This window comes from Dreissena polymorpha, chromosome 4 (assembly GCF_020536995.1).
Source record: "Dreissena polymorpha isolate Duluth1 chromosome 4, UMN_Dpol_1.0, whole genome shotgun sequence".
NCBI lineage: Eukaryota > Metazoa > Mollusca > Bivalvia > Myida > Dreissenidae > Dreissena > Dreissena polymorpha.
The window spans coordinates 4869582-4886632 of record NC_068358.1 but is presented as its reverse complement, the minus strand read 5'-3'; the positions used below and the strand labels follow the sequence as shown (position 1 = coordinate 4886632).

The 17051-nt window shown below is 35.3% G+C and overlaps 1 protein-coding gene across 2 annotated transcripts in view; it reads right to left on the bottom strand.

Moving 5' to 3' along the window:
- Positions 1-17051, bottom strand: part of LOC127876599 (uncharacterized) — a 43194-nt gene that overhangs the window by 18448 nt on the left and 7695 nt on the right. The window contains exons 5-7 of one of the 2 annotated variants that reach the window (XM_052421928.1): positions 11336-11353; positions 1539-1568; positions 1158-1270 (exon numbers count right to left, since the gene is read on the bottom strand). In XM_052421928.1, coding sequence (XP_052277888.1) covers positions 1158-1270; positions 1539-1568; positions 11336-11353 — 161 coding nt within the window. The remainder of the gene's footprint in view (positions 1-1157; positions 1271-1538; positions 1569-11335; positions 11354-17051) is intronic. The other variant, XM_052421929.1, reaches the window with a different exon arrangement.

The following is a 17051-nucleotide window of genomic DNA, read 5'->3' as shown; positions in this document are numbered from 1 at the left end:
TTTTGACCTTTGAACTCAAAGTGTGACCTTGACCTTTGAGATATTGACGTTATTCTTTCGCGTGACACACCGTCCAATGATGATGAACAAATGTGCCAAATGATTTTAAAATCTTACAATAAATGACAAAGTTAAGGCCCGAACAAGCTCATTTATGGCCATTTTTGACCTTTGAACTCAAAGTGTAACCTTGACCTTTGAGATATCTACATAATTCTTTCGAACACACCATCCAATGATGGTGAACAAATGTGCCAAATGATTTTAAAATCTCACCATGAACAACATAGTTATGGCCGGGACAAGCTTAAGGGACAGACTGACAGACAGATCGACAGACCGACAAAGTGACTCCTATATAGCCCCCATTACCACTGGTAATGGGGGTATAACTAGTTGCGTGGTGTAACATAAAGAAGAGGGCCATGGGCCCTTGGGTGCGAGACCTGAAGATTCTAAGCTATTCAGAGAAGGTGGAGTTCACAAAAATTTAAGTAATTTATGGAACATAAATATGTAATTTCCAGGCACATTTTTTATTAACTCGGAAGAGATATAAAGGGAACGAATTTTATGATCAAGTTTCATGAAGATTTTACTTGAAATGTAATTTTACACATCCTAACTACAATGTGTCTACATATTTTAAGTTTCAATTTAATCACTTGAGAAACATAAAGTATTTTGCTCCACAAACTTATATCATTTTATGCAGACAAACTAACTAACACAGTGACTCTAAATCTTCTCCCACTTGATGGGTGCATTGTTTTTATCCTATTACCAGATGAAAATCGATAGTATAACAACCATCGTATAAACATGAGCTTTATACTATCGCTATTTTTAGATCAGATTTGGGTTTTTCCAAAAATTGGAGAATCTGTTTTTGTCAACTACGGAAAAACTAAATCATCAAAAAATGCCATATTTGACAGTTATTAATGGAAAATTGTGAGGAAATAATAGGATAAATAGAATATTATGTGAGTTTTGGATAAAGATCAAGTTTATCATGCTCGGCACGAACCATGTTAGCGCTCGGCAAGCCTCGCGCTACATCGGTTCTAAGCCTCCCATGATAAACTTGATCTTTATCCAAAACTTAATTAATATTCTCTATATCTACCAGAAGTATACACTACCACAAAACATACATTTCTTGAGATGCTGCCCTGCCTGTTTCCTCATCTGCAACTGCTTCATTGAGACTTGTTGTCCCTTGCCCATTGTACTCCATGGTTTGCAAGTCAGTAAAGCCATCTGCAGCCTGTAGTGAATAAATGCATGCCTAAATTGTTCTGAGAAAATGGGCTAAATGTAGTCTGCACAGGCTAATAAGGGACAACACTTTCCGCTTTTTCAGAATCTTTAGTTTACATTTCTCTTCTAAACAAAAATCCAGTGTAGGCGGAAATTAGCCTTTGCAGACTGCAAAGGTATGTATTGATATACTTGTACTAATAGTTTCACAATGGAGTTAGCATGATATACAATAAAAATAATATATATATTTTTTTAAATTAGACATTACTTACATCTTTTCTTTCTTCTGGGCTTTTCTCAATCTGCAATATAAGAAATGTGAAATTGACTGAAGCCTAAGTTGCTGAATAACTCAAGTTACTTTATTATTCAATTTAAAATACAGAAACTAAGCTGTTCAACATGTAATTTAACCATTGCATGCGTTAATCAGTTTAATTGGAATCATTATATCTGAAACTCCTAGTGCTTATAATTAGAAGCTAATTTGTAAAAAAAATTAAGAAAAATATTCAAATACGTAGTTTTCAAACAATGAAAATCACCCTTAAAATGTAGGGTTTTATTTAAGTTTAAGTAAACAAAGACATGACTTCCAGATTTTTTATAAAGCCAGAAAAGTTTAAGATCTTCAGATATGTAGTTTGTGTGTACACAATTATTATTATTTTTTTTTTTTTAAGAGCACCGCATAACGGGTGCCATGCTTGGCTACGGGTGCAGTTTTTAATAAATGAAAGCTTGTCAGATTTTTTTTTTCTAGAGGTCACAGTGACCTAGTGACCCCAAAATGGGTGTGGCATGTAGAACTCATCAAGGTGCATCTACATATGAAGTTTCAAAGTTGTAGGTGTAAGCGCTTTGATTTTAGAGCCAATGTTAAGGTTTTAGCACGACGTAGACGGCGGACGACACGACACGACGAGCTGGCTATGGCAATACCTCGGGTTTTCTCCGAAAACGCCGAGCTAAAAAAATAACATCCATAGGGCATAGATGCGCCAAATTCCACTTTTTCTAAAAAAAAAAATAGCTGTTAAATGCCAAAATTTGACTTTTTGCATCTAAGTGTGAACTTACCCTTTGATGTAAGAAGACACATGACATGTCATTTGTGCCAAGATATATTTAAATTCATCAATATATGGCAAAGTTAAGGCTGAGACAAGAAAGGTTATTTTATATTCAAATTTACCTTATACTTCTAAGAGCAACCATGGTTTTTCAGATATGAAAAAATCCACAAATCAGAAAGTTATAAATGAGACACAAAGGTCAAAGCTGTTTTATGGCTCAAATTGACCTTGACCTCCAAAAGTAACCTTGACTGCAGTCAAGTGTCCAAAAGCATAAACCTTTAATTACTTGAACTGTTTTAGATGTTGTGTGTATTAAGATAGTGGAAGAAAAATTACTGGAAAAGAGTAAATACACGATGTGAAAAAAAGCCACAATGATGAAAAACTAAGCAAATAAGATGAAAAATAGTGTGACATTTCAAAACAAATAAAAATGAAGACAATACAAACACTCATTAGTTAATGCTTAAAAATAGATGACATATAATTAAAGATGATGTAATAGTGTGTTTTAAACCAAAAATCTGGATTCCACCTTCTTTTAGAAAAATGGCTAATTGCCTCATTATATTGAGGAATAACGCAAAAGCAAATAAAGCTAGAGCTTTGTCACAAACGTGACGAATACCCCCACATGCAGCATTGACACATAATATTTTGCATGTCGTCTTCACAAAAAACAGCGGACAACATGCTCAATTTTTAAAACGCACTTAGTGACCCCTTGACCTTGTTTTTGACCCAGAAAGGCCCATGTTCTAACTTGGCCTTAAGATCATCTCAATAAAACTTCTGACCAAGTTTTGTGAAGATCGGATGTAAACTACTTGAATTAGAGAGCGGACACCATGCTGAATGTTAAAAAACGCACTAAGTGACCCCGTGACCTAGTTTTAGGCCCTGAATGGCCCATGTTCAAACTTGGCCTAGAGATCATTAAGATAAAACTTGTGACCAAGTTTGGTGAGGATTGGATGAAAACTTCTTGAATTAGAGAGCGGACAACATGGCGAGGTTTAAAACGCACTAAGATACCCCATGACCTAGTTTTTGACCCGGCACGACCTATATGCAAACTTGCCCTAGACATTATCAAGATACAACTTCTGACCAATTTTGGTATAGATTGGATAAAAACTACTTGAATGAGAGAGCAGACAACATGGTGAGGTTTAAAACAAACTAAGTGACCCCGTGACCTAGTTTTTGACCCGGCATGGCCCATGTTTGAACTTGAACTACACATCATCTAGTTACAACTTCTGATCAAGTGTGGTGAAGATCGGATTTAAACTACTTGAAATAGAGAGCGGACACCATGTTCAATGTTAAAAAACGTACTAAGTGACCCCGTGACCTAGTTTTTGACCCAGCAAGGCCCATGTTCGAACTTGGCCTTGAGATCATCTAGATACAACTTCTGACCAAGTTTGGTGAAGATCGGATGAAAACTACTTGAATTAGAGAGCGGACAACATGCTGAATGTTTAAAACGCACTAAGTGACCCTGTGACCTAGTTTTTGACCCGGCAAGGCCCATGTTTGAACTTGGCCTTGATATCATCTAGATACAACTTCTGACCAAGTTTGGTGAAGATCGGATGAAAACTACTTGAATTAGAGAGCGGACAACATGCTGAATGTTTTAAACGCACTTAGTGACCCCATGACCTAGTTTTTGACCCGGCAAGGCCCATGTTCGAACTTTGCCAAGACATCATGTAGATACAACTTCTGACCAAGTTTGGTGAGATCGAATGAAAACTACTTGAATTAGAGAGGGGACACTTAATACGGACCGACAGACAGACAGACCGACCGACCGACAGACAAGTTCACTCCTATATACCCTCCTAAACTTCGTTTGTGGGGATATAAAAATATAGAAAACCAGTCCGATATAAATGGCGGATGTTTTCAATGAAATTTTACTAGATTTTCGCATTTTCACAAATAAGATTTTTATTGAGCCAAATTCTCAATATTTTCGCAAATGACTCAAATGGCGAAGGACAGCACGAGCCCTGTTGCACACCTTTGATGTAATGGTGTAGTTCATAATGGCTGCCAGGAAGCGAATAACAGCAATTAAGTTGAAAATTTGCACAGGAAAAATTTTGTTCTGCTCTAAACTCGTATATTATACGCACCCCCTACTTTAAGAAAAAATCGGCAGGTAAAAAAGTGTGTATTATATTCTTAGATTTACGGTATCATCCAGAAACCATTTTACTGTTTTGAGTCACTGTAACCTTGACCTTTGACCTAGTGACCTGAAAATCAATAGGGGTCATCTGCCAGTCATGATCAATGTACCTATGAAGTTTCATGATCCTAGGCCTAAGCATTCTTGAGTTATCATCCGGAAACCATTTTACTATTTCTAGTCACTGTGACCTTGTCCTTTGACCTAGTGACCTGAAAATCAATAGGGGTCATCTGCCAGTCATGATCAATGTACCTATGAAGTTTCATGATCCTAGGCCTAAGCGTTCTTGAGTAATCATCCGGAAACCATCTGGTGGACGGACGGACCGACCGACATGTGCAAAACAATATACGCCCTCTTCTTCGAATGCACAAAGCATTATGACATTTATAAGAATATGAGCATTATTATATGAGCCCTGCTCTCGGAAACCGGGCTTAATGCAGTGTGTGTAAAGTATTGGACAACTCTTTCCTCCCAGACAGATTTTTTGTTTAATTGGGACATAATTTAAACAAAACAAGGGACAAAATTGTCACAAAACCAGGTTTTCATTGTGAAAAAAAATCTGATAAAGGGAGAAAACTCAAACTGAACTTTAGAAATGAACAAACAAAATTAACCCCCTTTGTAAGTTTGTTTGTTTTTAAAAAAATCTATTTTTAGTCGTGGCGACCTTGACATTGGAGATATTCACGTGATTCTTTCGTGCGACACACCGTCCCATGATGGTGAACAAATGTGCCAAATGATTTTAAAATCTCACAATGAATGACATAGTTATAGCCAGGACAAGCTCATTTATGGCCATTTTCTACCTTTGAACTCAAAGTGTGACCTTGACCTTGGAGATATCGACGTAATTATTTCGCGCGACACACTGTCCAATGATGGTGAACAAATGTGCCAAATGATTTTAAAATCTGACAATGAACAACATAGTTATGGCCCGGACAAGCTTGTTCCGCCCGCCCGCCAGCCTGCCCGCCAGCCCGCCCGCATTCGCCAATCTAATAACCAGTTTTTTCTTCGGAAAACCTGGTTAAAAACCTGGTTAAAAATCCATAAACACATAAATGTTTGTCCCTGATTCTTTTAAGACTTAGGGACTGTAGTTGAAATGAATGTTGTTAAATAACCTAACAAGAGCACCGCCTTGCGAGTGCAGACCGCTCATCTATTTTTCTTTTTAAAGGTGTAGGGATCTATCTCAATTTCAATCACAAAGAAGGGAGGGGTGGAGTGGAGAGGGGTGTATAGTGTGGGGGTGTGGTCATTTATTACATTATCTTCCAAAAATGCAAACAAAAAAAAAAAAAAATTTGGGCGGGGGGATTCTTGGTTGTTGAATGTCAATTTTTTTTTCGGATGGACGGACAGACTGACTGACATACTGACGGACAGTTCAACTGCTATACGCCACCCTACCGGGGACATAAAAATTATTTGTTTGGGGTGGGGGGTGGGGGAGTCAAGGTCATTCAAAGGTCAAGGTAAAATTTAACTTGCCAGGTACAGTACCCTCATGATAGCATGAAAGTATTTGAAATTTAAAAGCAAAAGCCTTGATACTTTAGAAGTAAAGTGGATCTAAACACAAAATCTAACCATATGTTTAAAGTAACTAAGTCAAAAAAGGGTCATAATTCCGTAAAAATGACAACCAGAGTTATGCAACTTGTCATTTACTGTCCCCTTATGACAGTTTGCAAGCGTTCCAAGTATGAAAGCAATATCTATGATACTTTAGGGGTAAAGTGGACCAAAACACAAAACTTTACCAAATGTTCAAGTATAAAAGGGCCCATAATTCCGTCAAAATGCCAGTCAGAGTTACATAACTTTGCCTGCACAGTCCCCTTACGATAGTTAGTAAGTGTTGCAAGTATGAAAGCAATAGCTTTGATACTTTAGGAAAAAAGTGGACCTAAACAATAAACTTAACCAAATTTTCAATTTTCTAAGTATAAAAAGGGCCCTTAATTCTGTCAAAATGCAAGTCAGAGTTACATAACTTTGCCTGCACAGTCCCCTTACGATAGTTAGTAAGTGGTGCAAGTATGAAAGCAATGGCTTTGATACGTTAGGAAAAAAGTGGACCTAAACTTAAAACTTAACCAAATTTTCAATTTTCTAAGTATAAAAAGGGCACATAATTCTGTCAAAATGCCAGTCAGAGTTACATTACTTTGCCTGCAAAGTCCCCTTACGATAATTAGTAAGTGTTGCAAGTATGAAAGCAATGGCTTTGATACTGAAGGAAAAAAGTGGACCTAAACACAAGACTTAACCAAATTTTCTAAGTATAAAAAGGGCACATAATTCTGTCAAAATGCCAGTCAGAGTTACATTACTTTGCCTGCACAGTCCCCTTATGATAGTTAGTAAGTGTTGCAAGTATGAAAGCAATAGCTTTGATACATAAGGAATAAAATGGACCTAAACACAAAACTTAACCAAAATTTTCAATTTTCTAAGTATAAAAAGGGCACATAATTCTGTCAAAATGCAAGCCAGAATTATCTAACTTTGCCTGCCCAGTCCCCTCATGATAGTAAGTAAGTGTACCAAGTTTGAATGCAAAAGCATTGATACTTTATGAGAAAAGTGTACCTAAACGCAAAACTTAACCGGACGCCGAGGCCGACGCCGACACCGACACCAAGGTGATGATAATAGCTCTTTTTTTTTTCAAAAAATAGATGAGCTAAAAATGAGGGGAAAGACCACTGGAGAGGGGTGTATAGTGTGGGGTTGTGGTCATTTATTTCATCAATTCAATAATGACAAAAAAATAAAAACAATTGTTTTATTTTATTTTATTTTTTGGGGGGAAGGGGGGGGGGAATTATTGGGTGGGATGGTTGGACAGTCTTTCAAAAATAAAATAACGCAAATAAATATTTTTTTCCATGTTTAAAAAAAAAAAAAAAAATTTGAGGGGGTCATGGGGGTTGAGAGGGGGGTATAGTGGGGGGGGGTCATTTATTAGATGATCTTTCAAAAAAATTAAAAAAATGGAAAAACAAAATTTGGGGGCGGGGGGAATCTGGGGTGGGGTATGGGGGATGGTTTGTGTAGAGTCTATTTTGTTATGTAAGGTAAGTGTTGTTTTGTTAAAGTATGAATCAAATCTGAGCATAAATAAATAAGTTATGACAATTTTAGCAAAGTTTAATACTTTGACCTTGATAGTCAAGGTCATTCAAAGGTCAAGGTCAAATTCAACTTGCCAGGAACAGTACCCTCATAATAGTAAGAAAGTATTTGTAGTTTGAAAGCAATAGCCTTGATACTTAAGAAGTAAAGTGGATCTAAACACAAAATTTAACCAAATATTCAAAGTTACTAAGTCAACAAGAGCTTGTCACAGTAGTGCCAAATCCCCGCCGAAATGTGTTTGTTTGTATGACAACATTTGTTTCAGAGAGTAGAATAATATTTATTAAACATGGCATCTGTTTCATCTACTTATATTTCAAGGATCAATTAGTTATATAGTGTTGGAGTTATGCTACCTGAAACCCATCTGTTCATTTTACAGTGAATACTTCAGTGTTCAAATTAAAATAATATTGTAAAATTAGATAAAGGGAGATATTAACAATAGAAAGCTAAAATATTTACTATGAAATTAAATTAAATACAATTTAAAATAATATATAAATAAAATAAAAAAATAAAAAATAAATTAATACAAATTATTAAGGAAGATAATTAAAAAACTACGGCCGACAGAGTTATGGTTTATGTTCACTGCACTTCTCCTAGTAGCCATCTGTTAATATTTCTAGTTTCAAGTAAATCTCTTCAGTAGATTTAGAGTTATGCTCCGGACAAATTTTTTATTTGAAATTAAATAAAGGGAGATAATTAAAAAACTAAGGTAGAAAGAGTTATTGTTCTTAGTCACTGCACTTCTCCTACTTGCCATCTGTTTATATTTCAAGTTTCAAGTAAATCCCTTGAGTAGATTTAGAGTTATGCCCCTGACAAAAATTTACTTTGAAATTAAACAAATGGAGATAATTCCAAAACTAAGGTAGATAGAGTTATGGTTCTTAGTCACTGCACGTCTCCAACTTGCAATTTGTTTATATTTCAAGTTTCAAGTAAATCCCTTCAGTAGATTTAGAGTTATGCTCCGGACAAAAATTTACTTTGAAATTAAATAAAGGGAGATAATTTAAAAACTAAGGTAGATACAGTTATGATTCTTAGTCACTGCACTTCTCCTACTTGACATCTGTTTATATTTTAAGTTTCAAGTCAATCCCTTCTGTGTAATCAGTTGATTTAGAGTTATGCTCCGGACAAGAATTTAGTTTGAAATTATATAAAGGGAGATAATTCAGAAACTAAGGTAGATAGAGTTATGGTTCTTGGTCACTGCACTTCTCTTAGTTGCCATCTGTTTACATTCAAAGTTTAAAGTAAATCCATTGAATAGATTTGGAGTTATGCTCTGGACAAAGTTTCGGACAGACGGACGGGGCCAATTACTATATCCCCTCAAATTTTTTTTGGCCAGGAATAAAAAAGGGCCATAATTCTGTCAAAATGCCAGTCAGGGTTACATAACTTTGCCTGCACAGTCCCCTTATGTTAGTAAGTGTTGCAAGTATGAAAGCAATAGATTTGATACTTCAGGAATAAAGTGGACCGAAACACAAAACTTTACCACATTTTAAATTGTCTAAGTATAAAAGGGGCCATAATTCTGTGAAAATGCCAGTCAGAGAGTTACATAACTTTGCCTGCACAGTACCCTTATGATATTTAGTAAGTGTTGCAAGTATAAAAGCAATAGCTTTGATACTTTAGGAATAAAGTGGACCTAAACACAAAACTTAACCAAATTTTCAATTTTCTAGGTATAAAAGGGGCCATAATTCTGTGAAAATGTCAGTTTGATTTACATAACTTTGCCTGCACAGTTCCCTTATGATAAATATAGTTAGTAAGTGTTGCAAGTATGTAAGCAATAGCTTTGATACTTTAGGAATAAAGTGGACCTAAACACAAAACTTAACCAAATTTTCTATTTTCTAAGTATATAAAGAGTACATAATTCTGTCAAAATGCCAGCCAGAGTTATCTAACTTTGCCTGTCCAGTCCCCACATAAAAGTTAGCAAGTGTGCAATGTTTTAATGCAATAGCTTTGATACTGAGAAAATGGACCTAAACACAAAACTTAACCGAACGCAGACACTTAGGTGATGACAATAGTTCATTTTTATAAAAAAAATAGATGAGTTAAAAACACGCACACATGCACAAACAACAATATAAACAGCTGAAAATTGTTGTTATTACCTCTGTATTATTATGTTTTAAATTAAAAAGTTATCTATAATTTTCATGCAAAGGTTTACAACAGCATGTGATGTTTGTGAATTGTCCATTCATTCCATGTTCTTTACAAAAATACAATATAGTGTCCTTCTTTTTGTATAAAAAATATTTATGGCCCAGTTGCAAGTTTTTATAAAATTAACCTTTTGTTTTGCCAAGTTAAACAGTTAAACAATGCAATACCACTTTTTACACACCAAACAATTAATGCACAAGGCTTTCCAATAAACAAGAGGGCCTGAAAGGCCCAAAGTCGCTCACCTGAGATAACAAGATATTATTGGGACAAATCTTCTGATCAAGTTTCATGAAGATTGGAAAATAAATGTGGCCTTTAGAGTATTAACAAGGTTTTACTATAGCCATATAAGGAAAAATGCCCCGCCCCCTGGCAGCCATGTTTTTCAACCAACCGGCATCATTTTTGAACTCGTCCAAGATATTATTGGGATGAATCTTCTGACCAAGTTTTATGAAGATCGGACAGTAAATGTGGCCTCTAGAGTGTTAACAAGATTTTAGTATAGCCATATATAGCCATATAAGGAAAAATGCCCGCCCTTTGGCAGCCATGTTTTTCAAGCAAACGTAACCATTTTCGAACTCATCCAAGATATCATTGAAACCAATCTTCTGACCAAATTTCATGAAGATTGGACAATAAATGTGGACTCTAGAGAGTTAACAAGGCAAATGTTGACGCCGTACAACGGACCAAGGACGATGGACAAAAAACGTTGTGCTCAGGTGAGCTAAAAAAGAGCAACCACCTTCCATGCGTGTACCTTCGTGGAAAATAACAACAATAAATAGGCTCCAAAGAAATGTTTAGAAAAAGAATTCTGAAACTTGGCAGACTACAGATCCAAGCTATTATAAGTACTGTATCTCAAACGTATATTATTATAGCATGGATTGTCATCACAAGTGCAATTAAAGTGATAACATTTGATTAAACAAAGTAATGTAACATAAGGCAATACAATTAACATACCTGTACATTTGTAACAGCAGTACATGAATATTTAAGAAAACACAGAATGTTTTGATGCATATAATAACAATACACTAGGAAACAATGCATATATAATTAACTAGGCAAAATGATATTATATATCATCTCCATTAGTGAAGCAACACTAAGAAGCTATAACTGTCTACAGACCCAAGTGCATGAATTTCTGTCATTTGATATTATGTGTTATTTAGGATGCAATCAGAGCACACACAAAATATGTAAAAAAAATACTAAATACAGCAAATTTTGAAATTTAAGTATGACAAAAATTGAGAATTAATGATACTTCAACACTTCAATAACATAGTAGGCTTTTTATTGGTTAAAAAAATCCATTAATATCTTTGCATTTGTATAAGCAAAATCCTCACAGCAGTTACTTCCCTTTTTGAGTGTGCACTTTTACCTGCTTTGTATATTCCTCCTGAATGAGAGCATTAAAGATGAAGCCACTATCAGTAAATGTTCATAAAATATTAACAGTAGGAAAGTATTGTATATGATATAGAAATGAAAAGCAGATACCACTGTTTTACACGTAACTCATTTTATTATTGTTTATATACATGTACACTATTCAATTAAAGAATGATGCACGTTTTAAAAAAATGAAAATAATAATTGTCCAGAAGCAAAATATCTCAAGTTAAATTGTACTGGATAGCTTGTGTACTGATGAAAATTCTTAAAACAGAAGTATCGGTCAATACAAATTGCTTTTCTGTGTAATTTTCATTTAGTTCTCGACATGTGTTGATTGATAATTCTTTTTTATTCAACAAAAAACACACCAATCATTTTTTACCCCAAAATTACAGTCTCTTACAGGTTGTTTCCCGATAGATCTAGCAAAAAGAAACACCTTTTCCTCAAAATCTTATCAAAATGTCAAAAAAAAAGTATGCTAAACTTTTTCAATAGACTCAATAATTGGTTTATTGAGTTTATTATACGGCAATATAATTCTTTAGCACTTTATCATATGAATGTTATAAGCAATCAGTTATGCAATTATAAACAATTGGTATACTGTTATTTATAATCACATTAATAATCTATAATTTTTCCCCATTGTATGGTCTTTCAGGTTTTTATCCCAATCAAAAAGGCATAGGCTATAAAATATAAAGAGAAAACAAATCACTATGTATACACACCAGCAGTATAGTACAGCAAAACTTAAGTATCTTATATTAAAAAACCAAATGCCATAAAACATGTCACATTATAATTGTCAATACACTGCAATGCCGATATATCGCGAACCGGTATATCGCGCTGTCCAATATATCGCGCTTTGGCTATATGTAATATGTTGGTCCAATAATGTTATTTCTGGCATAATTGTCATAACAAAAGCTATGTTATTAATTACACTTTTAACTAAATAAAGTGAAAACTAATGGCACCAAAAACTTTGTTGTACAATAGTAAAAGCAAGGTTTAAAAGCAGTACAAGACAACACATCTAGGTCCTTAACCTTTGACCTTTTGAACTCAAAAGTTGTTAAGCCTTTCCTCCAGAATACTGGTAGCAAGAGAAAAAGGATGATCAAGTTCAACACTTCTGTATTTATTAGGGATGCAAGAGGTTACTAAAAAACAATAACCAGTTACCCTTTTGCCATAACCGGTTATTAACTGGTTAACCGAAAAACCTTTAGTAGAAAATGTTTAAATATACGTAAACATCTCATACCGCTCGTACATGTACTGTATAAAAACGAAAGTAATCGCTTGTGTTAATAACATATCAGTTTCTTAATAAAATTTAACTAACATTTGCTAAAATAATTTTGTATATGTATGTTTTTTTATATTTATTTTTCCTGTGTTAAAGTATATAAGTAAAAAGTCATAAGAACTGCACAATGTTCATGTTCACGTGCCATTAATTTTTTGTTTGTTGGGCTGCTTATATTATGTTCGGGTCGTATCGCTCACAATAATGTTGCGTTTTTTTTTTCATTTTGTTTTAATTTCTTAATCTAAAATTAACTTAATATAAAATGTTTTAAAATATTTGTTAAACTAGTGTAATTGTATCTTACAGTTCAAACAAATCAGCAAACATACATGTATATGCAGAACATGCACAAAAACAATGTCCATTTGGTCAAGAAAATTACATTGTCCACTACCTTGTGGCTGATGCAGTTGCGACCTTGGTAACAAGTTTTCGAGAACATTCGCTCCGATGGCACAGATGTCGATGGTACTGACAAAAGCTTCCTGGCATCATGCGCAATTGTTGGGAAACGTTGTTTATTTTCAAACCAGTCGCCATCGGGTTGGCAATTCACGTGCGTGCTTGTTAACGTACCGTACAACGCAACTTTCAAGCAATTGCATCAATACTAAATTTAATGACTGTATTGTCTGCAAATAACTTTTAAATTGATATTTGTTAATAAAATGAGTTTTAAAAATTGCTTTCTTGGCTAAAACTTGCCTCAGACAGTAGTGGTTGCATCGGTGGTGACATTTAAATAATATTTATTTATGATAAAACAAATACGACGTCAACTCAATAAGTTTTTAACTACGAATGCATTTCTTGTTAAAATTGTTTGTTAAAAACATTTTCTTTTTGCAAGCAATCAGTATTTTGATATTTGTTATCTAATATTAAAATAAGTCGCCAACTGATTTAACTGATTTTTATCGCGAGTTAGATAAACGTGTCAAAAACGTCTTCGCTAATTGTCCCCACTCCCTGCAGTTTGCTTGTTAAATTTTCGCGAGTAAAATAAACAATAGCGCCAATTATCAAAACATACCCCCTGTTGTAACCACAAAGGTACTGATTTATTGCTTTATTACTTCGTTTGTTGACACGTTATTTATTACCGTCGGTGGTGCGGCATGTTGTTCTAACCAATCGCAAGCGCAAGTTGGCAGTATGTCGAGCAAAAAACTTAAAATCATACACATTTTTCCATGAAACAAGAGGGCCTGAAAGGCCCAAAGTTGCTCACCTGAGATAAAAAGAAATGACCTGTTCTTTGCAGCCCAAGATATCAATGGCACAAATGTTCTAACCAAGTGTCATGAAGAATGAACAACAAATGGCCCCTTGGGCACCATGTTTTTTTAACAGACCTGAACCATTTTTTAACTCTTCCAAGATATGTCCAAATTTCATGAAGATTGGGAAAAAAATGTGTCTTCTAGACTGTTCATATGTTGTCACTATATACATATAAAGAAAACTGCCCCACTCCCTGGTGGCCATGTTGTTTCACTGATCACGACCATTTTCAAACTCGTCAGAGAAATCCACATAACTAATGTTTTGACAAATTTTCATGATGATTAGGCAAAAGATGTGACTTCTAGAGTGTTCACAAGCTTTTTTACTATATAAATATAAGGAAAACCCTCCCCCCTCCTGGGCGGCCATGTTTTTTTACCGATCCAAACCATTATCGAACTCAACTGTCCTATCCAGGTGTGGTAGCTCGGTCTCCTTCGCTTACGCAAATGAACCGGTCACAGGACGGTTACAAGTTATGTAACTTTGTAAGCACTTATGTAATGCGGTAATATTTATTTGACAAACTCTTATTTCCCGTCAGGATGAATATACTGACTGGTTGTAATTCAATTAATTAAAGGCGTTCAGTCAGGGACGCCTAAATACACTAAACAATTTTATTTATAAGTGAAAACCAAGGCAGCTTTAACAACAAGAGCACCGCCTTGCGGGTGAAGACCGCTCATCTATTTTTCTTTTTAAAGGTGTAGGGACCTATCTCAATTTCAATCACAAGGGATGGAGGGGTGGAGTGGAGAGGGGTGTATAGTGTGGGGGTGTGGTCATTTATTACATTATCTTCCAAAAATGCAAAAAAAATGCAAAAACAAATAAATAAAAAATTTTGGGGGGGGGGATTCTTGGGTGGGATGGTTGGACGGTATTTCCAAAATAAAATAATAAAAATAAATATTTGTGTTTTTTAACCATGTTTGAAAAAAAACAAGAGATGTGTTTGTCAGAAACACAATGCTCCCTATTGCGCCGCTTTGAAATTATTAATTTAAGGACCTTGACCTTGAAATTGCACCACTCAAAATGTGCAGCTTTATGAGAAGGCTGCTTTGAAATATTTATTTTTTTTACCTTTGACCTTGAAGGATGACCTTGACCTTGAAGGATGACCTTGAACTTCCACCACTCAAAATGTGCAGCTTCATGATAACACCGCTTTGAAATTATTTATTTTTTGACCTTTGACCTTGAAGGATGACCTTGACCTTCCACCACTCAAAATGTGCAGCTTCATGAGGACGCCGCTTTGAATTATTTTATTTTTTTTACCTTTGACCTTGAAGGATGACCTTGAAGGATGACCTTGAAGGATGACCTTGAAGGATGACCTTGAAGGATGACCTTGAAGGATGACCTTGACCTTGAACTTCCACCACTCAAAATGTGCAGCTTCATCATAACGCCGCTTTGATTTTTAAAATTTTGTTTGACCTTTGACCTTGAAGGATGACCTTGACCTTGAAGCATGACCTTGACCTTGAACCTTCACCACTCAAAATGTGCAGCTTCATGATAAGGCCGCTTTGAATTATTATTTTTTGACCTTTGACCTTGAAGGATGACCTTGACCTTTAAGAATGACCTTGACCTTGAACTTCCACCACTCAAAATGTGCAGCTTCATGATAATGCCGCTATGAAATTTTTTATTTGTTTTTTGACCTTTGACCTTGAAGGATGACCTTGACCTTGAAGGATGACCTTGAACTTCCACCACTCAAAATATGCAGCTTCATGAGAACGCCGCTTTGAATTATTTATTTTTTTTACCTTGAAGGATGACCTTAAGGATGACCTTGAACTTCCACCACTCAAAATGGGCAGCTTCATAAGATACACATGCATGCCAAATATCAAGTTGCTATCTTCAATATTGAAAAAGTTATGGCCAATGTTAAAGTTTTCGGACGGACAGACACCATAAATTTGACATTTGACCTTGAATGATGACCTTCACCTTCACCTTTCACCACTCAAAATGTTCAGCTCAATGAGATACACATGCATGCCAAATATCAAGTTGTTATCTTCAATATTTAAAAAGTTATGGACAATATTAAAGTTTTCGGACGGACAGACACAATAAATTTGACATTTGACCTTGAAGGATGACCTTCACCTTGACCTTTCACCACTCAAAATGTGCAGCTCCATGAGATACACATGCATGCCAAATATCAAGTTGCTATCTTAAAAAGTGAAAAAGTTATGGCCAATGTTAAAGTTTTTTTCTGACTGACAGACAGACTGACTGACATACTGACGGACAGTTCAACTGCTATATGCCACCCTACCGGGCGCATAAAAATTATTTTTTGGGGGTGGGTGGGGGGTATAGTGTGAGGGTGTGGTGGTCATTTATTAGATGATCTTTCATTAAAAAAAAATAATGGGGGGATTGAGGGGGGATTCGGGGGTGGGGGGGGGGGGGGGGCATGGGGGATGGTTTGGACGGAGTCAATTGTGGTATGTCAGGTAAGAGCTGTTTTGTCAAAGAATCAACCCAGTCTAATCATAAATAAAGAAGTTATGGCAATTTTAGCAAAATTTTATAATTTGACCTTGAGAGTCAAGGTCGTTCAAAGGTCAAGGTAAAATTCAACTTGCCAGGTACAGTACCCTCATGATAGCATGAAAGTATTTAAAGTTTAAAAGCAATAGCCTTGATACTTTAGAAGTAAAGTGAATCTAAACACAAAATGTAACCATATATTCAAAGTTACTAAGTCAAAAAAGGGCCATAATTTGGTAAAAATGACAACCAGAGTTATGCAACTTGTCCCTTACTGTCCCCTTATGATAGTTTGCGAGTGTTCAAAGTATGAAAGCAATATCTATGATACTTTAGGGGTAAAGTGGACCAAAACACAAAACTTAACCAAATTTTCAAGTATAAAGGGCCCATAATTCCGTCAAAATGCCAGTCAGAGTTACATATCTTTGCCTGCACAGTCCCCTTACGATAGTTAGTAAGTGGTGCAAGTATAAAAGCAATGGCTTTGATACTTTAGGAAAAAAGTGGACCTAAACACAAAACTTTACCAAATTTTCCATTTTCTAAGTATAAAAAG